Source organism: Synchiropus splendidus, chromosome 10 (assembly GCF_027744825.2).
Source record: "Synchiropus splendidus isolate RoL2022-P1 chromosome 10, RoL_Sspl_1.0, whole genome shotgun sequence".
Taxonomy (NCBI): domain Eukaryota; kingdom Metazoa; phylum Chordata; class Actinopteri; order Syngnathiformes; family Callionymidae; genus Synchiropus; species Synchiropus splendidus.
In genome coordinates, this window is record NC_071343.1 from 14,964,008 (window position 1) to 14,990,430 (window position 26,423).

At 44.0% G+C, this 26,423-nt stretch overlaps 1 protein-coding gene across 3 annotated transcripts; it reads right to left on the reverse strand.

Annotated features, from left to right (window-relative positions):
• Positions 1-504: 504 nt before the first annotated feature.
• si:ch211-45c16.2 (mitogen-activated protein kinase kinase kinase 13) lies at positions 505-26,340 on the reverse strand. Of its 3 annotated transcripts, none has more exons than XM_053877576.1 (14): positions 26,249-26,340; positions 9,041-9,729; positions 7,801-7,984; positions 7,487-7,678; positions 5,789-5,947; positions 5,568-5,726; positions 5,376-5,484; positions 5,186-5,295; positions 4,756-4,872; positions 4,440-4,583; positions 3,572-4,322; positions 3,439-3,506; positions 3,060-3,351; positions 505-2,985 (listed from the first exon to the last, which is right to left on the reverse strand). In XM_053877576.1, exons 2-14 carry the CDS (start codon positions 9,660-9,662, stop codon positions 2,884-2,886), a joined length of 3,009 nt encoding a protein of 1,002 aa, XP_053733551.1. In that variant the 5' UTR covers positions 9,663-9,729; positions 26,249-26,340; the 3' UTR covers positions 505-2,883. The 3 variants fall into 3 exon arrangements, with proteins under 3 accessions (XP_053733551.1, XP_053733550.1, XP_053733552.1); XM_053877575.1 differs by lacking the exon at positions 26,249-26,340 and adding an exon at positions 16,909-17,160; XM_053877577.1 differs by lacking the exon at positions 26,249-26,340 and adding an exon at positions 16,405-16,791.
• Positions 26,341-26,423: the final 83 nt, after the last annotated feature.

Below are 26,423 nucleotides of genomic sequence, written 5' to 3' on the forward strand. Positions count from 1 at the left end.
GCCCGTTAGAATGCGGATCCGTTATCACTGACGACAATCTCCGCTCGCGCGGGAGGACCCTTAAAAAAGCAATTAACTGTTTGCGTCATAACTGACTTCAACAAGTGTCAGCTTGCACAGTAATATTCTTTTTCAACGATCACGAAGACCATCTGTATTAGTTGCTGCTGTATTGTCGTTGGAATCGTGTTAGTTTTATCAGTCTTATCATGGCTTTCAAGGAATAATAGTTAAAATATAGACATAAGCGCTGCTGATGTGCAGTAAAAAAAAAAAAAACTAAATAAATAAACAATGTGTAGGTCGCAGGTTCAAATACGCCTTGCTTAACCTTTTATCTGCACACTCTGGTTTCCTCCCACAGTCCTAAAAGAGGTGTTGTCTGTCGACAAGAGCCCTGTGGTGACCTGGTGGTGGCCCCTCTCTGTGGCCCCGTGTAGCTGGGATCTGATTTATGGATATAGCTTTAGAAAAAAGACAAAAGACAGCGTCAGCTTTGGGTACAGTACATCAGCATTTATTCCATGCAGTTGCTTTGCTTGGATTTTTGTTCTCCCAGAAACCGATTGCACTGTACACTGGAAAATGCAGGAAACTTGATAATGCCATTCCACAGGGGAGGAGAGTCAGAAACCAGAGTAACAAAGAAACAGATGTTTGATACATAAGACAAAAGCAAAATGCTGCCAGACACTTTCACAGACTTGTGAGTATCTCAGCGTGTCCTTGACTTTTGGCTGCAACAAAGTGATGTGGAGATTCCGAAGAACACCATGTGTTGTTGGTGATCCAAAACTAGATGATCTTCAAGATGAACGGTTCCCTGCAGAGTCATAAATTACTGGTCTCAACAAATACTGTCCTTGTACACATTGTGCTTCCTTAAAAATAACACTTGACATGAGAGATCGTTGATCGAGACGCTTCAGGAGCTGCCTGAAATTAAAAAGACCCATTCAACTCCAATAAATTAACCCATCCATCGTGTAGGCCAGCTACAAAAAGAAACATTAAATTAAAAACTATACATCGATCACACTTTACAGGATAAACATATGGATTATGAACAGCTTGATCGGTTGTTACAGACAGACACATGTTGAAGGAGGCTCAAGCGAAGGCAGCAGCTCGCCGTCAAAAGTTTGATCCAGCTTTCGCTACTTAGTTTGTCCGACTCCTTCTTCTCCAGAGTTCCAGGGCAACTCACGCTAGCTTTCTGCTTCCTTTCATTGGTGACAGGACAAAAATAGGTTGCCTTTATATACAAGGGCGGATAACACTGAGACGAGGTCACAGGGCTTCACAGCAGCTCGGCGCTCTGTGGTCTGGTCGCTGGCTTAAGTTCTGATTAATCTCAACTGTGTACTCCAGTTGACATTTTGACATCAATATTCATTCAAGCATGACAAACATATGAGTGGAAATAATCCAGCTGCAGTATCTCTTCCTCCACAGATAGAATTTTTTTTTCTTCTTGGACCAATTCACACAACCCACCATTCATACAGGCTCATAATGTAATGCAACAGTTGTCACTTTTATACTGCTGAATTTTAGCCAAATTTAAATGTACATAAAACTAAACAGGTCAGTTCAGGCAGAAAGTTACACTGTATTTTTGAGGCTCTTTCTAGTTGGTCAACAAGTGTGAAAACAAACCTCTGACGAGGGAATGTTTCAAATCTATGCAGGACGAAAAGGACATGGTTCTTGCCAACCATTAACACTCTGTGTGGAGTCTAGCCAGCTAGACGCTCCAAACCAACGTGTCAGTCGCTCCAGCACTGCTGACATCCCGACACAGACTGTACAAACAATCCTGCTGAAAAAAAAAAGATACAATTCACCTCCGAACATCAAAAAAGAGATACTGCAAGTGGAGTCCAACTAAATTCACAAGGCCATTAGACCTTTTTTTAAATTCCTTCAACATTTGAGGATTCAACATTGGTCCGGTTCCAGTCCATCACTCCTGAGATGAGATATAACAAAATGAATCAACAGCAGGTTGGTGCATCATTCCATCATTCAACTTGGATTCAGTTAAGAAGCTCAGATATTTAAAAAAAAATTTTTGTGTTAAAGTCATTTCGCTGACACACTCCAATGCATGTGCAACAACCTTCATCAGGAATTGAACCAGCGATCAAACGCACTAGGAGCAGAGGCCATAACTATTTGGGGGTGACACAGCAGCATTGAACCCTTGGTCCTGAACTTTAAAATGAGCATGAAGTAAAACATATCATGCCATCTTAAAATAATATATCTTAAGATGACATACTGAATGAAAGAATGATAGCACCATCAATCCTTAGCACGGGATGACATCAGCTTTCTGTTGAAGACAGTTGAACTACCTATAACCATTGTTGCTTCTGACAATAGGTCACCTTCACTCCACCAGTTCAAGCTGGTGCTCACACCGTCTTCATGTGCTTCCTGTTCTCTCTTGGCGGGACAAGATGGAGATAGAGCAGCCAGTGTGTCAGAATCTACAGATGAAGTATTTTAACCGAATAAAAAAAGAATGGCTTGTCCTGATGTTCCAAGTCTCCTGAGGTCAACAAGTCTAGAGAAGCAGCTGCTGGACGTCTGTTTCATCCACATCTGTGCGGTCAGAACCTGATGAGTCTCTGCACGAGTCAGAGCACTGACTCTCCTGAATTTACTTCACAACTCCAAAAATAAATTATGAACGCTTCATTATCTATGTACACGGCCCTGTCGGGGGGTGGAGCTTCACATGAGGAGGATGGAGGGGGCGTTCACGAGGAGGTTCTGGGAGAGATTGCTGGAAAGAGCTTGCTTATTCACACCGCTGCCCTCTTATTGCTGAGTTATCTGAAGAGCAGGGGGCTCTGCAGCATCCAGGGCGTGGAATCACCAAGAGGAGGGAGCCCCGACTTTGTTGTTCCTAATGGTAGCATCTGAGCACTCGGCCTCAGACGAGTCACAGTCCGAGTCTCCAAACTGGAGAGGATTCTAGGAAAGAGGGGTAAAGGTTAGCCCGGGTTGACTGTTAGATACGGCGCAACAAACCTGCAGTCAAGACCAACCTCGTAACTGTGTTCGTCGGAGCACAGCTTGCCCAGCGAGATCTGGGTCTTCACCCTGCGGACGGCACACTCCTTGTCAGACAAGCCGTCCGACTGCGTGGAGATGTCGATGGGGATGTCGGGCGTGTGAGACAGCAGCTCATCCAGGTGCTCCTCCTGACTGGCGCTCAGCCTCTCCAAAGGGCCGCTGTGGGAGTGGTCGCTCGTGTTCCCCTCCTCGCCGTCAGACGCCGACAAGTTCTCTGAGCTGAAGGTGGAGTACGACTGGAAGCTGCTCATACAGCGGTGAGGTCTGAAGGGGAGAAGACAAATGTGAGAATGGCAGGAAGCCAATGCTCTCTTCCTGACAGAAGGCTTGAGTACCGGTCATTAAAGTTACCTCTGTCTCCGTGGAAACTCAACTTCGCTGTCCACCTCTCCCTCCTCCTCTTCAGATGACTCGTCTCCCTTTGAAGCCAAGAGAAGAGTCAGACTTATCTTCTACACACGACAGTGTGTCTCAGGACTCTCACCTTCCTCAGTGGTCTGAGCGTGCGGGGCAGGGCCGTGGGAACGGGCAACGTCTTCTGGTCCGCCTCCTTATCCTGACTCTCTGAATTCCTCGTAGCCTCGCCGTCCGAGCCGTGAGCTCCTGACTGGGTGCCTTCAAGCGTGTGCCTCACAGAGTAGTAGGACAACTCTGAGCGAGGGTTCTCTCCGGGGGTTTCCTGACAGTACTGACACCCAGGGAAGGGATGCGCCTGACAGGAGGGGCACAAGGAGCCGGCACCAGCTCCAGTCACGACAGTGGGGTCGTTCTGCTGTCGCGTGTCGGCGTCCACAGCGGTGGAGATGAGGTCGGGGCTGGAGCCGGACACGCGGCGCTGCAGGTGGTCCGTCTGAGGGCTGCGCAGGGCAGCAGCAGGCCCGAAGTACCGCAGGTTGTTGGCACAGTTGACAACAGCCTCCTCGCGTCCTTTCAGCGGTAGCAAGGGGCCTTCGTGCGACTGTTGCGGAGGAAGAGGATGATGAAGGTGGTGGCTGTGGAGGCTGTTGAGGGTCTGCTCCTGCAGCGACTGGGTGTCCTCATGAGGTCCTGACGGTGGTTTCAGGACCCCCATGAACTCATTATGGCTCCCTTTACTGTTGGCCCGGCGGTGTCGTGGCTTGCTTCTGTAGCGGGTTTTACCCGGAGGGGTGGAGATTTTTGGGCTGGCAGACAGGGGCGAAGGGGAGGGCAGGGGGTCTACGCTGGGGATGCCCTCGGAACGAAGTAAGTCTGGTCTGGGGAAAAAAAAAAAAAAAAAAAAAAAAAAAATCACAGAATTAACTGATATTTTCACAAACATGTCGCCTAAACTGACTTCCTGTTGCTCACAAACTGTGATTTAAGAGTCACACCTCTTAGCAGGGGGCATCCCAGCTTTGTGAGAGATGCTTCCCTTCTTTTTGATGAGTTTTTCCACAGCATTGGACCTGACAATGGGTCGGACCAGGTGACGTTTGTAGGTGCCCGGGTATTTCTTCTCCACCGCCTGCTCCCTCCTGTGACAGGAGAACAGAGGTATGATCACTGGAAGCACTTTTTCAAAGTTAAAATATTCATCAACCACTAGTTTTATGCTGGGTCTGTTCATCAAAGTGTGATGACAGATGATGATGAACAGATATTATGATCATTATGACCACAACATGCGCTCAAAATTCGCATGCTTACTTCATGAGTTCCTTCTCGCGAACCTCCAGCTGGAGCATGATGGCACTCAGCTCCATGTACAGGTTGTTGGCTCGTTCCAGCTTCCTCTCGTAGTGCTCCCGGATGTCCAGCGCATGTCTGTCACGTTGAGACACAAAAGAAAAAAAAGGCAGAGACAGAAATTATGGGTCTTCGCACAATAAAAGGTGCGTTCAGGGTTCATTGCAAATTTGAACTAACTGCATCCCATCATCTCATCTCTTCATTTATACGTGAAATACTGCATAATAGTTCAAGGTACCAGTAGCAATGCTCACACTAGCAGCTGACTACTGTAGTTGCCACTGAAGCTGAATAAGAAAACCAGACTGCATCTACTACAGAGAAATCTCGCCATATTGACATAAGTTATCTAAAACTTGCATCATTTAAGAGCAGTTGAGTCACTTACCTGAGCTCATCCCGTCTGCGTCTGATCAACTCCTCGTCCAGTCGGTGGATACAAGTTCCTTCGCTTTTGATCTTCTCAAAGTGCTTCTTCACTTCCTCCCTCCACTCCGCCTGTCAACATCCAGACTGTGAGGATCCACCAAGACAACTTCAATGGCCACATTTACAGTTCTTTGCTTTCAAGCACGGACCTGAGACTTGAAGTAGGTCTCCTGAGGAGCTCCCAGAACATCAGCGGCGGCAATGTCGAGGTGGAGGAGGATCTGACGAAACGATGGTCTGTTTCGGGGTTTCCCCTGCCTGCGATTCATCCAGAGAGAAAAAAAAAACATCAGCACAGTTGTTTGAACAATAAATCAGAGGCATCTTGGATCTGTGCTCACCAAGTTTGTTTCATGAGGATCTTGAAACCATCTGGGCAGGTGGAAGGGACGGGGAGGTGGAGGCTGTTGCTGCCAACTCCCCAAATGATGGCAGACGAGTCCACGTCTTTGTAGGGAATTTCTCCAGTCAGCAGTTCCCACAGGACGACTCCAAACGACCTGGGACACACGAGATAATGGAACCCACTCTTGACCCGCTGAGAGCAACATTCACCACTCACCAGATGTCCACTTTTTCAGACACAGGCTCGTTCCTTATGACTTCTGGAGCCATCCAGGCCACCGTACCAGCAAATGACATCTTTGTACTTTTGTCACTGAGCTCTTTGGATGTTCCGAAGTCTGAGATTTTGATTGTGTCGTTGTGTGTGACCAAGACACTAAAAAGAGAAAAGGCAGAAGACATGAATCTTCAAACATAAATACTTTTTCCAAAAGTATCTGAGCCATAGCAAGAAATTAGAGAAAATCTTGGAACAAATAGGTCCAGAGTCAAGATGATGGGAGGCATTTCTTCTCTGCATGACACATTGTTTTCCTCGACTCAACTCTCATTAAATAATTTAATTATGTTTGTTATGATGAGTTTTCTATGTTGCAGTCATCAAAGCTCAGTGACATCTGAGGGTTGCAAGCATGACGGTCTCTCTGTAGGGGGCGCCCTTTAGTTGGCTTGTACGAAATCTGTTTTTTTTTTCTTCTTTTCATTATGGTACCCTGGTTTGAGACATTTCTATGCATCTAACAAATACATAGAAATGTGTGGGTAAAACATAATCTAAATATAATTTTTTTTTAAAACAATAAAATGAAAAAATAAGTACGAGTGCTTTGATCAAACACTAAAAATTGAATAATGATTGATAATTGTTTTTAAGTGAACATCTTTGTTTCAGATAATATGATGATGAAAAGTAAAACAATGGGTATCGGAGGGAAAAAAAGATATTGAAGAGAAAATCAGTGTTTATGAATTAAAGATAAGGCCCACAAGTTTGTATCAGAAATAAAGTTTGAAATGTAAACTACATTTATCTGTATCTGTGTTATCGGTGCGATGTCAGGTGCTTAAATAAATGAAAGAAACATACCAAGTAGAAAAGTGGAGAAATGGATCTTTAAATAAAAACAGTTCACCTTAGAAATGTCTTAAGAATGTTTTTAAAGAACAATTCATGTATCAAAACAACATTGTAATTTTAAAGCAACACCAGAAAAACAAAATTCCTTAAAAGTCGCACAGCTACAATGGAGGCCAGCTTACAGAATGCTGAGAACCATGGCCCTCGAGTTGCTGATGTTCACCTCAGCCAAGTCACAGTTGAGCTCTGAAGCCAACAGAACAGAAAATGCCTGCCTCTTCAAACTTACAAAATGAAGACCGACACATGATTTCAGTTTTCTGGACCTTTGACCTACATCTCGTGAAAAGCTCACTGAAAATCCAATTTCAATCCTGAGGAGCTAAACAGTTGGAAAAGCACATTTCAGCATGTGAATCATCTCATTAGAGAGATGGAGCTGACCTTCTCAGACGCGCTGTTTTTCTGCTGACTAATTCAGCGTTTGGCACGGCCGCAGCAAGACGACATCGATTTGAGCCGGCAGGGGAAAAAAAGCAGCTACGCGTTGAATAACTCTGCAAACTGATTTGTTATCTGGGCAGCTAATGGAGCTGAAACTGGCACGTAAGTTAATGTCAAAGTATTTAAGGCTGAATGACTGAATTGTTCCCTCTGCTGAGAGCTCACAAGATTCTCCAATGCAGGAATGTGGCTGCACTCCACCAGGGAGGGAATCTTGCTCCATATGGTTCAGACACAAATATCACCATGAGGCATTTAAGAGACAAAAACCTCTTCATCAAAAGTAAAAAATAAATCTGTTTATTGGTGTATTTTGGGAAGAAAGCCACTCACTTTGGGGACTTGAGATCTCTGTGGATGATCTTATGTAGATGGAGGTAGTTCATGCCGCTGGCGATGCCCGAGGCCCAGTCGACCAGTAGCCGGGGGCTCACCTTCCTCCCGGCCCGCAGCACTTCGTAAAGCTGCCCTTGAGCACAGTACTCCATGATAATGCAATAACAGGGAGCCTGCGTGCAGACACCCCTGTTGAGAAGAGGACAGCATGGTTACTATGTGAACCCAAAACAATGGTGAAATGCCCTAAAAAGACGTGGACTCGTCCGCCATCACTTGGGGAGTTGACAGGAAAACAACGATGGACTCACTTGAAGCTGATGATGTTGGGGTGCTTCAGTTTCCGCAGGTGTTTGATGTCTGTCTCCTTTTGTTCTCGCACTTTCTTGATGGCCACTTCCTCTGAGCGGAATTTACCGAGAAAGACGGCTCCTTGTGCTCCGCTTCCAAGCCACTGCAACTCAGAGATTTCCTCGAACGGAACCTCCCACATATCTGCAAGCAGATCAGTACTTTCGGTCAAAAGAGTATTTCCAGAGAGACACTGGGAACTATCATTAACAGACTGTTGATGAGTAAGTACCAGGATCCCAGTTATTGCCCAAATTTCAGTTGCTTTTATACTCAACACTCCTATTTTAGTGACAACAAAAGAATGAAATTCAAAAGAAATGGCTACGAGGATGACACTCAGCAATTTCTTGTCTCACGTCAATACAATCACTGCACATAAACACACACACAAAGTTTGCACCAACATGCAAAACATGCAAAAACAAGTCAGAATTTTAATCTGTAAATCTACCCTGAGGTTTGAGAACTCAGACAGCAGGTAGAAATTACATGGATTAAGCTCAATAAGAGTTTTCTTTCAAAAAAAAAATAATTAAAGAGCAGGTTTGCACATGGTTTTGTAAAGAAAATTGCTTTATCTTTCAAGTAGCTCCATAAAGACATGTTGGCACAGGTGGCGCCATTATAGGAAGAACCAGAAGGTCATCAGAAAAATAAATAAAAAAAGAAAATTATCCTAATATATAATTATAGAATTATATTGACTCCAATGATGAAAAAATGTGCAAAAACGGTATCAAAAGCCTAAAGCATGGCCTTAATGTCACGACCACACAAGTCATAGGTCAATACCAATTGAACCTTCCATTGAATCTTCCATCAGTGATGGTCAATAAATATCACAGAAAATCAAGTAATATAACAAAAGACAACACACTTTGAGAAACATTTTAAGACACAGACTTCATGGGGAAATGATCCGTGCAATAAGTTCAGTGGGAAGAAAATTGTTTAGTCATTTTTTCAACTTGAGCTTGAGGATTAAAGGGAAGAAACTGCTCCACTTAAGTCAGTCCTGTCTGACCTCAGTGAGATCATGTTGCTAGTAAAGCAGACCTGCAACATTTACTCTGACCTCAATTCAAAGTGACGAGGCCGGCGCTTCACCCTAATACTGCGATGGAGGCGATTCTCTTACAGTTCAAAGGCAGGCAGCGAGCGAAGGATTAGGGAGGCAAAACCCAACCCCGGACTCACCTTGCTGCTGCAGCTTGTATTCTGTGGAGTAGGTTTTTCCAATGATGTTCCAAACTGGCCGCAAACAGCCAAACAGTCCCTCTAGAAATCCCCCAGAATTGGGTCCAGCTCTGTGAAAGTGCAGCTTGATGTCGTCTGGGTGGTGCGGGTGACCATGTTTGCCGTCACAGTTGTGGTCGACGGGACAGTTCCCGTCTCCGGTTTGATCCTCAGCTCCGCTGCCGCCATGTTCACATGACGCTGGCGACCCAGCCTCGTCGTGGTCGTGGTCCTGCAGCTGCAGCACGCTGTTGTCAAAATTCCCCCCTTCACTCCGAGTAGAATCCACGCTCAATGCTGGGTTCGCGGGACTCAAACCCTCCGACGTCGAGTCCTCGTCCTGACCCGGAAGCTGCAGAGTTGGCTGCGGGACAGCTAGGTGCGTGGGTGGTGCCAGGTCTGTGATGATCTGAGGGGGCGCCAGAGGAGGCTGGGGTTGGGAGTTGGGGATGTTTGTTTTCTTCATTGCATCCCCGACTACTGAGAGTTTGAGCTCCTCCTTCAGTTTGCCCACTAGAAGACTCGGGCAGGAAGTCCAGGAGAGCACCTCGGGGGAGCTGCCCATTGTGTCATGCACGTGCATCGGCTCCGGAATGATGATGAGTGAGTGGACTCCTAGCACGTTAGCTCCAAAGATTTCGGATGGTCACCTGCAGAGAAATGAAGATGAAAGATTAACTAGTGGCTACTGCTAACAGATGGTGGCGCTGCAGCCCAACAGCAAGAGGGCCCTCTCTCCAAAAACAGTTGAAGCAACCTCATTTTTGACCATGGTCCTTCCAGTGTGGATTTTGGTTTCTCCCCATAGACCTATAGATACACAGGTTGACTTGAAGGCCCGAAATTATAAGTGTGTGCATGCAAGTGGCTGGTGAACCAGTCGCAGTAAAACATAAACATTAAAATGTGATGACACAAGTATACATTTTGATAATCACAAAATAATAATGATAAACAGAAAATGAGAAACAGTCACATATTACAGCAGCACCATTGACGGCTATTTTTAATGCGGGTGTGCAAACATGTCTTGCTGATGGACGAAACAGGATTTTAATCAGACTATAATGCTGAGTGAAAGATGCAGTAGTGTAGACATAAGTAATGCTATTCTGGGATGCTTCTGGGAAAGATTGGACTAAACCTATCACGAACACACAGATCCACAACAGTACTCTCACTGGAGCAGGAATCATATATTCGGGATTAAACATCCAGATGTGTGTTGGGGCTGCAGAAAGCAAAACATCTGGCAGACGCAAACCTAAATGCTTCCGCTGCAATCCTTCAGCCAGCAACACTGAGGTCGGGTTGCACAAGACAATCTGGGTCATGAGAGGGCACGACTTATTAGGATTTCTGAGTAAATAGAAATGTTGCTTCTGAGGCCAAAAAAGGATTAATTCTTTTTCAATCCCATATAGGGTACATTGAGAGTTTAAACCAAAGATGAAGAGGCATCTAACAGGCACAGATCTATTGGATATTTTATATGCGATGTAATAACAATAGATATGGGTGGTTATAATAATACAGGTTTGTTTTTAAAGAAGTTTTCAGAACAGTTATCATCCTTCAGCAACATGTCAGAGTTCCACCTTAACTGATTGTGTTGATTCAGTGATTGTTCACACCAGACCGATCAAAACAAAAACGTTTTAATAGACACTTACTTTTTCCAATAGAACCAAATATATCTCCCATCTCAGTTCCAAAGATTACATCTCAAATATTAAAACTAAAATGTTCAACCGGAAGTCTGTTAGCATGTGTTTGAATCAAAACAAAGCAGCGAAGATTACTTAGATTCCAATAAGGTGTGTAATAAACTGGACGAAGGCGAAGAGAAGCAGCAGGACAAAGTCCAGTTGGGAGGAGACGGAGGTGGTGAGTTGGTCTCAGCAACGTGGCAGGAAGTGGGATGCATGCAATAGGTAAAAAGGCTGCACAGTGGGATGTTTAATATTTCAAAATCTGTCGCAAACTGTCAGAAATTTCAACCTCTTGTATGCATTATAAATACCTCTCTTTTTGTTCAGCGAGCCGGTCAGAGAAATGACCTGATACCTTAATAAACGTTTTGCTACCTGACCCATAGCCAGATATGAACTTGAGACGGCAGGAGAGATGTCAGAGACAAGATAAGGCAAAAGATTTCTGTGCGCCTCAGTTACACGCGATAGATCTTCCACTGGTAGTCCGCACGGACGTGGTTTCCATGTTCGCGTGAAAGCATCTGTGCGGATCTGGTGGTGGGGGGTAACCCGAGTGCTGCCAGAAGCTCATCTATAATGCAGGACGGTCTCTGGGCCGGCTGCTGAGAGTGCAGGGGAAGGAGAGAACTCTCTCAGGTATCCAATAAATCCGTCCATTCCACAGCCAAGACAATCGAGCTGCGCGAGTAGGGGCCCGCGCTGTAATTCCACCCCGCACTTGATTCTCAGAACCGGGCTCTGATGTGGGACGGTCAGTGGATGTGGTCGGAGGAGAGCGGACATTGAGACGCGGCAGACTGGCACAAGGACCAAACACAGCCGGCTTGTTTTGAGTAATCGATCCAGATCAGAAGTACGTTGCATAACAGAGCAAAATAATGGAGGTATTTGCCAACAGCCAACTGATCTCAAACCAAGGACGACCAAAAAAACAACATACTTTTCTGGAAATTTTGAAATTGCACTAGTGGAGACTGTCCAAGTGTTTCCAGTTTATTTCCACATGTACAAATAAAGATCAATTCATCACCGACCAACGCCAATGAAATTGAAAATGTAGACAAATTTGACACCGGGGACAGGAAACGGACCTGTGAATGTCCCCGGAAAATCTCCACAGGCATTACATCCCATGAATCTGCAGCTGACCAAGGACAGAACTGGGCCACATTTAGAAATGAACAGACACCACCCGCTGTTCATCACATTCTAAAATTAACATTATAGAGAGACAGATATTCAGAAAAGGAATATGGTGGCATTGAGAGACGGCAGTCGAGTGGTTGATCCGTTAATCCCCTGCGGCTCTACAGACAAACTCGTACAAACACAGACCCTTTTAAGTCCCCCTCCTGCATGCAGACAATTTCATTTGGCCAAACTTGATGTCAAAACTGGTAAGATGATACATTATGACATGAAGAGGGTTGGCAGGAAACATGTCGCTGGTTTAATGAGTGTACTCAGACAGCAGCTGGTGGTCCTGAGGGCTTTAGAAGTCCACACATATACACGTGCCCCAGTGTGGGCCTGTCGATGTCCAATAATCCCACAACTCCCAGCGATTCACTGGGGAGAGATTTCTGGGCCATTCAGCAAATTGCATTGAGGGGTTGTCTCTCAACATAACACGGCAGATGGACACAAGCTAACAGGATGCCACATGGTTGACAAACCTACAGCGCAACACGTCAGAACAACTGAAATATATCAAAATGTATTTTAAATAAAGTGAGACTTTAACAGATGATTAGAATTCTAACAACATCATAGTAAGACTCAGTCATATTTGACTCAATCCAAGTGGTTCCAGCGCCTCCATCCCATTTGGCAATAACTTCCCTCAAATTACCTCAAAATGACCTCAAATATAATCTATTTATAGCACAACTACACAAGCCAGCAGCACACCAAACACCATATCATAACAAAATTATTGCTTAAGCACTAATGTGCCTTTTATTATTCCATACTGACAGCACGTTCATACTTCATTTTAAGTCTACACATGCATATTTCCCATTTCTCACATAGTAAATACAGCATGGTTGAATTCACATGTAGAATTTTGTTTGGCCAATCCACAGCAGATTAGCAGACTAAACATGTGCTTGTTTGTTGGGACACTTCACTCCACTAAACTTTATTATCTGCACTCAATATGAATAGTAAGATTGTCCTGATTGTCTCCATTTGCCTTGCTCTGTTTTATAATGTCCCAAGTGTGTCATCTTATGCCGTGCTTCTGGGTGTGTGTTTTCTTTCATCAGCAGAACGCTTTTGGAAACGTTGCTGGACTTGACACCGCCACGTTCAAGCGATTGTGTGTTACGTCAAAAGGAGACACAAACACAAACAGGAAACAAGTCACAGCAGCATCATCTGTGTCTCAGTCGCTGGTCTCCTCATTAAGGGCGAACCCGCTGGGCCCCAGAGGGGGGACCGCTCTTTTGGTGACAGCTGCACTTACAACAAAGAGCCAATTTAGGACCCGTCCCACTTCATCATTCACACGTTACCATGTCAACACAGCATCCATCCTGACCTTCTGTTTTCGGTCCCACTCACTTTCATCCGGCACTTTGGGAAGCAGAACCTCAGAAGGTCACCCACAAGACAGTTTAATACAGTCCGATTAAACATGTATGTTAAGGCCATGTTCAAAATGAATCTTTTTGGTCTGTAAAAAAGTCTTTTCATGCACCTTAAATCATTGCTTTTTATCTGTAGACATTTATTGATTTTACTCAAAAGAAATAATTCTCCAAAACATTATTAATAACGGTGCAAAATTTGGAACCCCTTTATTTGGCCTTCAAGCACTTAAAATGTTTACAGTATTTAAAAAAAGTACTTTGAAGGGAATTCTATGAAAGGTGGGAAAGGTATATTCATGCTAACTACTAACGTATCCTGAGACTAACCAAAGAGATGGGCTTTGTCTGGAACGTCTGGAAGGGAGACTGGTATTGTGTTCTGTGACGAATACCAGCTACATAAGGTTAAAAAAATCTTGGCCAGTCTAGCCAAAGAACCATTCCCATGTTTATGATTTAACAGTCATTTGTGCGTCTAATCGTCCGCCATAACAACATGACAATCCTAGTACAATACAGTTCCCAGTTTTTCCCCAAATATTGCAATGCTTGTACATAAGAAGAAATTGTTGTCGCTAAAATTGCTAAAAAAAAAATAGTGAGTCCTGTTTTAATCGAGCCTAAATCCAGCAAGAAATGATGGAAGTGCTGCAGGTGGGGGGCGGTCATCATCCGGCAGGAAGTAGATAGCCACCATACTAATGGTATATCTCTGTAATCGAATTCTCTATAATGCAGTCACATTCTTTTAAATGAGTGCCGAGACATCAAGCCAGAGGACGAAACACTGCGTCACTGCGACGTCAACGACTTGTGTCTGCTTACTCCTTACTCGCCTGCCTGAGAGCTCAAAAACAACTTGACTGACTAATTCACACTGAATTCTCATGAATCATTATCGCACACTGAAACAGAATCGGCCATAAATAAAGAATAAATTAAAGTGTATGCGTCACACACCCGCAGCCAGCTAACTGTCACTCAGCATCCAAACATCCAAGATGCTGAGATGGAGCTCTCATTTCTCAGTTGTCTCAGTTGCATGTAATAACACGCACATGCTATAAGGTGGAGCAAAAGAGGGTCTGTTTCAAAAGGAAGAGAGAGGTGTTAGAGAGGTGGCAGTTAACGATTCCTACAACTAAGGATCACAGCACTGCCTACAATCTTTGAAATACGCCTGCAATTGTAAAATAAATTTGATTATATATCTTATTCAGAAAAAGGATCATTGCAGCATCTGCAGTCAGGAGGACCATCAGTCGGTGAGTTATGAGCTGAGCTGAAGGGCAATGCTCTCAGCCAGTCTGAGTCCCGACCCTCACCTGTGTTTACAACCTTCAGGTGCATGGAGGAAAGAACACCATTGTAACGATTCCTCCCCATTTCCACCAACATTTCGTGAATGTCCATTTAGCCTGTGAGCATAGAGGTGTCTACTAGCGCGTAGTACACGTGGGTTTGGCGCTCACTTTCGCCAGGATTCATTTGTTTTCTCCTGACCACCGTTTGGCGGGACACTCACAGCTCAACAGAGGGCTCAGTCAGACACTGCAGCACTGTTTTTGATTAAACCTGCTTGCAAATTTGGTCCTAAAAACGGGTGCATTAGGAGGGTGTCTGAAGCACCGTAAAGACTGTATATTGGTGATGATCTGTCTAGTTTAACTGCGTCGACCAAAACCATGATCCTGCAGCCCTACTTCCATGAAATGTGCTCAGACGAATACTGGAGCAGCGACGGGAACATCTTCATGATGGAGTGGTTCGATCCCACCGGCTGTTCACATATTTGTATCCCTGTCACTGAAGGACCTAGCAGCTTCCGCAGGCTACACTCAGGACACGCTGGACAGATTATGCCTCTCAGATGACAAGATGAGCTAAAGTAGTTAGGAAGGCAAGTATGGGCCTCTTCGCTTAGAATTGCTCTTCATTAGGTGTTTAGCTCAGCATCTTAGTTCCGCAGATATTAACCTTTAATGGAGTAAGTGCTTAAAAAGGGCACCACAAATACAAAACTAACTGGTTAAAAAGAAAGAGGGGGCCCTTCCAATGAAATATCAGCGGTCAGTGAATACATTGAGTCACTTAGGTCCGTCACTGTGGTCCAACATTCGTGAACAAGGTTTCAAGTGCTGTGTAGTAATAAAATGTAACCATTAGCATAATGTTGCTATGAAGCTAAATGCTGATGCTTTTCTCTGGGATTAGGGTCAGATGAATAAGATGGAAACCTTAAGCTTCGCTCTTCAAATTACTGTACTTGTAAAAGAAGATGCCAAATGTGGCAAGTGTATGCCAGACTCCACCAAGTCAACGTCCCAGTGAGAATGAGCTCACAAACACCAATGACTTCAATATGAAGTAGAGCAGGAAATGAGGGAGGAAACTGCCAAAGGGAAGGAGAGACAGAGGACAGGGATGGAAAGGTTGCCAACCATTTTGAGACACAAACATTATCATCTCATGTGGCTCCTAGTGGTAGGAGCCAGTTGTGATCACGCTCCAGTGGGAAAGACTCCCAGAATGACAACAAAGGACACAAGAGGAGCCGGCTCCAATGCGAGCTAGGCCCGACTACTCTGAGAGGCTTGGAGACATCAGTACACACACACATACTCAGACTCACAATCAATGCCGCACAACAGAGCAGCTGCTGCCACAACAATCCCCCTTGTGCTCTTTTAGTAGGAACAGCCTGCCCGACCCGACCACAAGGGCCCAAGCAGACGTACAGAAAGTGACCCAACAGAAAAGCGTGCGTATTGTCGAGACATCCTGTGACCGACACTGTTTTGATAAAGTGAGCTGTCAATCGAAGAGAGGAGAAGATGTGCCGCCTGCCTTATAACAGAGCAGCAAGAGCGAAAACTAGATCAATACGCATTAGTGCATCTGTTGGCTCAAGTGACCCTGCTGATCTAAGCACAACTGTCCATCTCAAAAGAAGCCAGGCACTAAAGTCAAATCTCATCATGTGGATATACTTCTATTATTTAATTCTACTCACAGAATGGATGGATGAATCCTCCTCCTCTCGCTCTAAAGCCTGGCTGCCGGCTACTCATCCAGCGCAGTTACATAAACATGCTTAGTAGCAAAAGGACAGAGGTGGACACACGATGGCAAGATGAAGTTGTGATGACGCAAAAATAAAAACTCCATGGAAGCTCTGGAGGCTTCCATAACTGCACACAACTGTACACGTGCATCACAAAGTGGGAAATCGCAGACGGGGAAATCACTGTTTTCCTTGCTTGGCTGTCTGTCGGTAATCAAGTGTCTGCCCTTCAGAGGGCACTGAGAAATACTGCATCAAAAAGCAGCATCACCATTGATCCCAAAATAGCTCCGGCACGTACCCACGCACGCACGACACACTCCAGCGGGATCTACACAAACGCCGAGTGGCTCACAGACGCAAATATAGAGGAGTAAACATGTTAGTGGGCACGCAAACATCACACACACATATAAACCATCAGATGACTTCTGGCCTCACCGGAATACTCACATTAGTCAGAACCATAGTCCACTCTCCACCCTGCTGCAGTGATGAGGAAGAAAACACGGCTAGCAGAGAGGGGTGAAACAGCAAAGAAGAGGCCGGCAGACATTCCTCTATCTCCCACAGCACCTTTGGTTGTGAGTTGGTGGGTGGGCGGGCGGCAGCGTCACAGAGTCGCCCGAGCCCTGCTCACGTCACATTTTTCATGAATGGAAGTGTCTGACGCAGAGAAGACGCGGCTCCGAGAGGAGGGGCGGAGTGTGTCGCACAGACTCGGAGAGGAGTTGAGAAGGAGGCAGAGGAAGGAGAGAGGGAGGGGTGGGAGTGTTTCAGAGCAGCAGCTGGGAGCAGCAGGTTCAGGCTGCGCTCTCTCTCTCTCTCTCTCTCCATCTCTCTCTAAGTAGGACAAACCATCTCTGCAGAGGAGAAAATCCCTCAGTACAAAACCAATCAGTTATTCTCCTTGACAAATGTATCAGCGCCTCACAGATGACATCTTTCAGCTCAATTATGGGCGTTCGACAACACTGTAAAACAAGAGCCAAATGCGCCAAAAATGCCTGAATAGATCTGTCATGAACATGACTGTGGAGGCAGGAACCTCCTCCTTAAGACGTCCAGAGACGTGAGAAATCTCACATCAGGTCTGTGCTTGTCACGTCGACATGCTCACAGAAGCATAAACACAGTTATGATCATTTGAACCTTCCAAACTATGAAAGAAAACTGGATCCATTTCAATAACGGAGATTGGTACATCTATTCTCAGTTGGGGTTTGTAAGTGCAAAAATTCAATTCAATGACGTGAGAATAACTGGAAAGCCATGGGACTGGGGATCACGCTTTTAGCTAGAATTTTGAAAAAAAAGAGCATCCAAAGCCCCGCCCCCAGCCCATTACCCTCCCACTTGCTTTGTAAAAAACAAGCTGTAAACATCCATTTAAAAACAAATAATCGAGTCAAATAATTGTAAACAGTGATGAACTCTGTAGCTGTTGACACGATAACACTTTCAGATGCAGGGGTCTCCTTGGGCAGTTATTTCACTTGACTGACCCTGAAAAAAAAAAGAGATTTTTATCATGATTCTTTCCCTTTCTACAAGATAAATGTCTAGAGTTTTCTTCTTTTATATATTCATGCAAGATAAGCATACAGCTGTGTATCCGTTTTCTAAACGTTCACACATTTAAACATTCATTCATTCATTCATTCAAACGACATGTATATAAAGGCTTGACGCATTAATAATCGGACATTTAGGGCATCCTGTTGAGAATAACTGGGCATCCATTTTTGCATCTTTTGCAGTTCAGGGCGTCCTCAGGACACCCAGACGCCCTCCTAGCAAAAAGCCTGCTATCGACAATTCTGCCGTGCCACCCATGCCTTTACCCAATATTATTGCCCTATATGTACTTTGTTCATACAGTTTGTTACTAATATTCCAAGAGCAATGAGCACAATCAGAGAGCAGGTGCCAGCAGCAAAGCTTCTATAAGACACGAAGAAAGGCCATGGAACAGGAAATGAACGAGGAGACCTTCGAACCTCTACATCTACATTCTGTCTCCAGTCGCATAAAGAGCTTTACTTCAGAGATTTTTGGAAGCAACTGACATAAATTAAGAATTGTTGTTGAGGGAGGGGTCTGTAAGAGTATATCTATATGTGTGTTCAACTGAAAAAAAAAAGACTGGAAAGCACCCACTCAAAAGAGACTAATTGGGTGGGAGGCCTGGGTGTGACAGGAACAGTTCATAGAACAGATGCTCCACTCAGTCCTGTTGTATCTAAACCTCTGGGGACGATGAGGTTCGTGGGTTTTAGTGTGGGGGGAGGGATGTAGTGATGCTGGGTGGCAGGTAAATGGGAGAACCATTGTCCAGTATCATGTGATGAACTGAGCATGTGGGTTGGTCGGCAGAATTTTTGATGGGCTATGTAATACTAATCCATCAATTTATCACTAAACAATATAACATTATTTACAAATGAAATATTTTCCCTTTCAATTTACATAAAGAATTGAGAATTACTTTGGAATCAATGGCTATTTTAACTCCATGTTGTCAGGAATCTTGGGACAAATATTTTTTAGCATGCCATGTAAACATGCTCAACGGGGGAATTCCCCCAAGTACAACCCAAACTGGTTACAAATTAACGTTGTCAGACAGAGATTATGAGGCAGGATCAAGAGGTATCTCTTGGCATGTGCCCGAAATGCAAACACCAGACTTGTTTACCTAGCCAGAACTGAACAGAACTTTGCAGCCACAATTCCAAAGGTCAGCAGATCACAAGTCTGTTGCTCGCCAGGACAGCAAGAAGAGATACTACGATATTGGACTCGAGAATTGTCTGAGAATTCTCATTCAGTCGCGCAAATATTACGACTGAGTTGTACTTGTTTTTACTTTAAAACTCAGAGAACAGCAGATGTGGCTAATATCACAAGTGGTTCTAACTCTAGATTCAAAGCTCCACCGGTTGTCTCAGCGTTCCATGTGCCGTGACGTGGGCCTCTGTAAACCACACGGTCTCTGCTGCGTTATACACACTCATTACTATTTCACCAGCAGCGGAACAACCCTACTGACAGCTCCAGTGTCCTGGGCATGGATAAGAAAAAAAAAGATCACACATCACTTACAGTGGTTTACCTTTCCTACCTGCCACCACAACGGGTCACACACACCAGCACAACAGATAAATCAAACCACCGTGCAAGCCAGTGACTGACTTCATCCCCCATTCGGCTGATGGATTAAGAAAAAATGATGGAGAAAAACAAGGAATTGACCTTGAAATGGGCTGCAGTCTAGAGACCAAAAAAACAGCGTATCCATCCGACTCAGCTCAGCGAGAATGATTTTATATACAGTATGCTGTATAATGATGCATGCACATTTATTTATTATTTATTTTATTGTCATAATTCTGTTGCAGTTTTGTGCACTCCAATTTACCAGCATGTTTAAAATGTTGTATAAATATAAAAAAGCATGGCTGTATGTGACTATTTAAAAATTCAAGACTTTTAATTTGAGGAAAAGAAGAGAGTGCAGACAGGGTGGACACCACAGAGAGAAGAGTCACCAACATGCCTCATAAATATGCAGTATGAATGATCATATATATAGTCTACAAAGGTGTTTCTGTTGAATTACAACTCTAAATGAGTGTAAAACCTTTTTTAGGAGAATTAGGAAAACTGGGAACATGCCTCTGTGATGTCACCAGAGTACGCTCCGGTTGGCGCATCCATTGCAATGCATTTAAACAAGCTTGACAGCTTCAGTGTCAAAGAAGAAATGCTGAACCGTCCCATGACGGCTGGATGTGCTACCAGAGCCAGTGAGCATGTCAAGCTGCTGCAAGATGAAGCAGGTATGAAGAACAGGAGACAAGTTGCAAGTGTTTGAATCAACTAGTCATAATCACAATACATTTCATGGTCGTACGTGGGAACATTTTACTGATTTTTTTTACTGGTTGATGTTGGTAACTTAATTGATGCATGATTTCTAGACTGACAAAAGAGAGGACACAGGGATAGAAGGAGTGTCGCTGATCTCATTCGGAATGATTGGACAGTGTATCAGCGGGACGGCTCATGTGGAGATGTGTGGAGAGGCCACAGGGTATGAACTGCAGTGACAGTGGACGTGTTGTCGACAAATGTCACAGACACCAGGTAAAACTAGACAACCAATGAGGATCGAGGATGTGTTAAATGGGGACATGAAGAGGATATATGTGACAAGGGAAGATCATGAATGTATGAATGTGGGTTAAGGGGTAGAAGGCTGACTTCCTGTCGCAACCCCTATGAGTCTCGTGTTCATAATGTCACAGACCATGTTCTGTCAATTTTATTTTGGGGTTACATTTTGGAATAAGAACGAGAGAGAGTGTGTGCCCTGTGTTCTGAGAAGATACGGCTTTGTGTCAGCTGAAGAATGAAGTACATACGATGTGACAATATTTCCAGTTAGATCAACAACTGCTGTTGTTGTTATGTTTTTCAATGCAGTAATATTCATCATATAGTACTGTAGGAAACCCTGAAAAATAATATCACATCATGTAGCACTTCTACCTCAAGCAAAATGAATCACTGAAGGCAAGTGAATTAGTATTCTGTTAGAATTTGTTTGGTACTTTTATTAAAATACAGCCATAATTGAATCGTGCTGCACTTGCTGCACGTGTACCACAACAATGAGGACCATCGCTGCCACTTCATTCATTTTCTATGAGATACAAGATGAGCTGACCTTGTTGAACCTATCTGCAGAGTTTAGTCTGAAAACACAGCATTAGGATGAGAAGGATGAGGCCGCAGCAATCCTCTAAATCAGTTTGATAGTGAGCAAGTTGGAGGTCAGCAGGAGGATGCTTCACGATTCGGCCAAGACAAAAGGATGAGAAGAGAAGGAGAGTGTTGACTCCATGTATGAGGACAAACCAAGGAAGGATCGATGAAAAGCAAGCAGGATGATTTGTGCGACTCAGAGTGGCAGTCATGGATGAGTGAGTCCTGCACATAACATCCTCTGACTCGGAGAGGCTGATAATGCTTGCGAGATTATCTCACTGAGCCCACCAACAACCCAAAGCCTGGCCAATCCGGGCTGAAGGGAAATTACATAACAATGACTGTTCAACCCTCCCGCAGGATTCTCTCCACAACACAACAATCCATCCCATCTTTCCAACCCGTTCCCCTCAACGATAGACAGCCGTTTGAGGCGGGGCGGGTCTTGGCGACCAACTGTGAGCACCTGCTAATCCCCCAAACAGTATTTATGGATTGCGTGCGAAGCTATAACACAGCAAACAGTCTTAGATAACAGAAAATGCTACAATGGCTGCCCAACCTTCTTATCATTTCATTAGAGAGAATTACACCAGTGGCAGGAAGTAAACAAACACCGGCATGTGACCTGGAGGCCACACCTCCTTCATCTTCACATGGACTGTCGAGGCTCGGCTGCCCTACCCTGCAGCATGACATGTACAGTGCTTGCAAGTGTCAGAGGAACATGCGAGGTCACATCTGAACTGAGACAAAGACTGTCCGCCGCACTCAACTCATACAGCATTATGTAAACGGCTTCAGGTCAAAGGAGCTCTTCTAGCACATTCTACACAACATTCTATACTGACTAAATGACGCTACAACCTTTTACTGCCGCACAATTCACGGTTACATTTAAAATGTCAATGTCAATTCAAAACAATTTTATTCAGAATGATTTCTTATCATGAACACTTCAACATGTTGCCTTTTAAATTCTTAGCAAAGTGCCTGTACTGCCGGCCGCTCTTCTTGTTTCGTGGTAAACACAACTGTCTCTGTGGAAAAACTTGGGGCAGGGGTCACCAATCTTTTAGTAACCGTGAGCTACTCCAAGAGTAGTGTGTGCCCCGAAGGGCTACCATTGGGTCAGAAAGCACGAGATATAATGGATGATGAATGATATCAAACATCATATTTGGCATTCTGATTCATAGCATGTGAGAATCACCATTCTCATGGGAACTGATTTTTGGCATCCCTACATTTTATCACTCAAAAATTTTGTGCCACCAAGCCAAGAAGGCATTATTTGCCCACCAAGTCTGACACTCTGCAATACATCTGAATAAAAAAGATCATGGAGAATGTTCTTGTTGCTCATATTCAGATTTTAAAATATGCCTTTAGTGCCATACAAACTGGGCGGGCACTATTTCAGAATGGGTAGAACAATGTTCCGAGGAATGGGGGCGTGCCCACATCTTGTCTTTCTCATCTCAAAACGAGATTTTGTCAAAGAGTAACATTAGGAAACTTGTCATCAAATCATAATTTTTCACACCAATCCCATCCCTCTCCATCAAACACCAAATATCTCTGTATAGTTTCTGAGAGATCAGTGAATATCTTGATGCTTAACCTGGATGGGTTTCTCTAGTCTTTTGATGCCGACATCCGACATGCCGGGCTGCAGCAGCGTGTGCTCGGTGCATGTGCTCTCTCTCCTCCACTCGTGTGTGTTAATATGCTCCCATGAGGTGCTGCAGGCAGCGGTAATTATAGCTGTGCAGCCAGCAGACGCGACACAGGATAGCAGCACTTTTACTGACACAAATATAACATTCCTAAATCAACAATAATGGAAATTTCATAGCCACCCAGTATTGTTCAGGCAACGTAAACATTCTGCTGTTTTGACTGGGGGTCGATGTGGAGTAGAGTTTCAAGCATGATAAAAAAAGAAAAAAAAAGAAAAATAATGATTAAAAAATGTACAGATATCAGCTGAAAACAGGCCTGGAGGTCATATAGCGCCAGTAAGAAAAAAAAAAAACTCGCAGGATTTCACCAACTTACATCAATATCCAATATTATCCGAACATACATTTAGTAAAATTTGAAGCCAAACACTCCCATGATAAGCATGAAGAGACCTACACAATATTCAGCAGGGATTCAAAGTAGAAACCCTGTTTCTTCTTTTTTATTTCTCCTTTTTAAGAGTGATCAATGCATTACTGAGGAACATCACACTTAGAAAACAGACCGTCAAATGGCACATAGCAAACTCAAGCAACCCCCACCCTACATATTCGGAACTGTTCCTCCCAAATCTGAAGAGATGTTTGGCTTAACCTACATACAAGTCCTCACGCAGCGTCTGGAATGGAGTTCAGTTTAGCATTGGCATCAGAATTAATATTCCAGAGAGCTAGCGGACAGAGCTGGAGGGGTGTTGATAACCCTTCCTCATCTCATGCAGTCGTTGTTATCATCAAAAATCAATGAAGTTAAATACGTACAGAGATGCCATGGCGGACCAGTGGTCATGAGGAAGCAGAGGCCTGAGGCCTGGAGAAGCAAGAGGCAGAACGAAAGAGGCAAGATTTTCATGGTCATCGCTCTTTCAGTCAAACGTTTGTTTATTATTTTCCACTTTGCTGCTCTTCAATGGCTGAGCTGCTGCACAATGTGAGCTCGAACCAATGACGTTCTATTTTTAGCCACTTCCATTAGAGCAGCCTAAACAAAGATCAGAGGAACTAAAGGTTGCGATTTACGAGACCTCGGCATCTGGATGGTGAATATGTTAATTAAAAACAACAGCATGTGTCAGGACTGTGTGTGCAGTGGTAAACCTTCAGAAGAGTTGTTCTTTATCAAATCCAATCCAGATTAAAAACAAAGGTGATATGACACGGCTACGTCTGATAGCAGAAAAGCCCAAAACAGGTGCTCAAATTCCAGCAATCCAACGTGTCACAAGGAAAAGTAACTTTTAAGGCACCTGATACGGGAATTTTTGCACGCTTAACAATTTAACCACCCGGACTGCTTCCCCTGCATGTGTTCCGGAGAAGTGACTAACTATTCCAACTCTGAAAAAAATGGTTGTTATGGTGATATCAATTTTAGGTATTGGTACTGTCAGTACTTGTAGTCAACAAAAAAGTGGATTGAGACATCTGTATCGGATGTTGATTTAAACTATACAGATACTTATTCTTAAGCTTCATTTTAGGCAACGGCAAAAGCACCATGTTTGTTGGTACACCTATGAATACAAACATCACTTCTTAACTTTTAATGTTGGTATTAAATGATCAATTGTCGAATCAACTCAACACTATTAAAATTTAGGAGATCACTGGGTAGGATTAGAGGGATCAGAGCTGCTGCTGATGCACACGTCAATTACATAAATCCAGAGCGTTTGATGCCTCAAAACCATTGCCATTTGGGAAGGTAACATACGGAGCAACCACAGCTTCAGTGAGCCGTGACTTCAAGGTGTAGACCCACAGACCGGAGGAGCTATAGCTCTTCCAAAGAGGAATGTTTGCAGCTACTTCTGCTGTCCACACCTTGTGGCTCACGTGTGCAGCGCAGTGTTGGGTTTCCTTCAAAGACACTATTTAGTGAGGCAGACTGCATTTGGCTGATTGCTACTGACCTGTAACTACAGCACGGCGTGAAAAGAGAGGGCCGTTAGAGACACGCGTGGATGCTGACTGGAAATGTCTCACTCAGCACAATGAGTCGGCCATGATACGGCGCTCCACAGTTTACTGTTGACGGACCAAACACTGAGATCTTAGGAAACTATAAAATGCACCAAGTTATTTAAGACAGAGACATTATTGCCCTCTGGTTTGTACTCTGACTCACAAGTCATCAACTGCAAAAGATAACAGATTAAAATAAAATGAGATTAATTAAAAAGACACCAGCGATCTTAAAATAAGCAGTTAAGATCATTAAGATCTATATTAATTAAGCATCCAAATTCCACATCGGCAAATCTTGACATTGAATTCTGCAAAACGTCTACGGCGGTGACATTCTTTCAAGGAACTTTTGGAATGTAAAGTTTTATTTTATTATTATTTTTATTATTTTATAAAGGAAGAGACATGACAACAACATATGCAACCACTTTTTGTTGGAAAACATTTAAGACGGATTTAGAGATTGTTTCAGATGAATAATAATATAAAAGGGGAAAACACTTAAATTATCTAAATATGAAAATAAAACACTGGGAACTTACATGGAAGATTAAGAACCCAAGGTTGCGTAATAGGCAGCAGTTGAGCTGCCAAATATCATATCTCTTTATGCCAAAATATTATTGTTGACTTTTGGGGTAATAAACTTGACTTGACCCCTGTTGCTTATATACAAAACACTTCATTTGAATGTTGGCTAGTTTCTTAGCGTATATACCTTGAGCATGTATTTGAAGGAGTTTAGTGAGATGAACCAAAAGCCAGCAATGACCACCAATGTGCAGAAAGTGTTGCCAAATGAAAGCAGAAGACACTGTATCTCCTTCCAATCTCGAGTGTGGCCAGGGTTCACGTTTGACAGGACTGAGGCCACGTAGTCACAAACTCGATAAAGGCTGCTGGAACACAACAACGGTACTTTGACGACTTGGGCTATAATTTCACCTCCACTGCTGCGCACTATCATTTCTACTCGAACAGTCGAAAAGCGTCTTTACGCGGATCAGCTGAGCTCTTTATCAACAACCAAGCGCTCTCTTACATAACGAATTGAACACTAACCGCTCGACACCAACTGGAATCAGCATTTCTCTCCGCTTTTAGCTCGTCTAGATGAATTTAAGTTCTGTTTTAGACGTTCGAAACGTAAACAATATCAAGAGTTGCTGTGACGGAGGACGTCTCGGGTTAGAACTCTCGTCGTGCGGGGCGAGTTCGCACTTATACAGCCGCAGTTGACATTAACGGCTTATAATTTCGATTTACAACCCGTACATTTGAGAGAATAATGAACCAAAAAGACGTACCTTCCATTTAGTAACGCTGGAATCCTCGCAGTCGACCAGCAGCTCTGCCTCGGTCCATCCATTCAACATCCAATCAGAGACAGGCTCTCCACCATACGTCACATCCGGCAACTGGCACCTGTAAATCCCAGCGTTCGTCGCCAAAGATCGTCTAATGCAAAGATGGGTCGTCCGA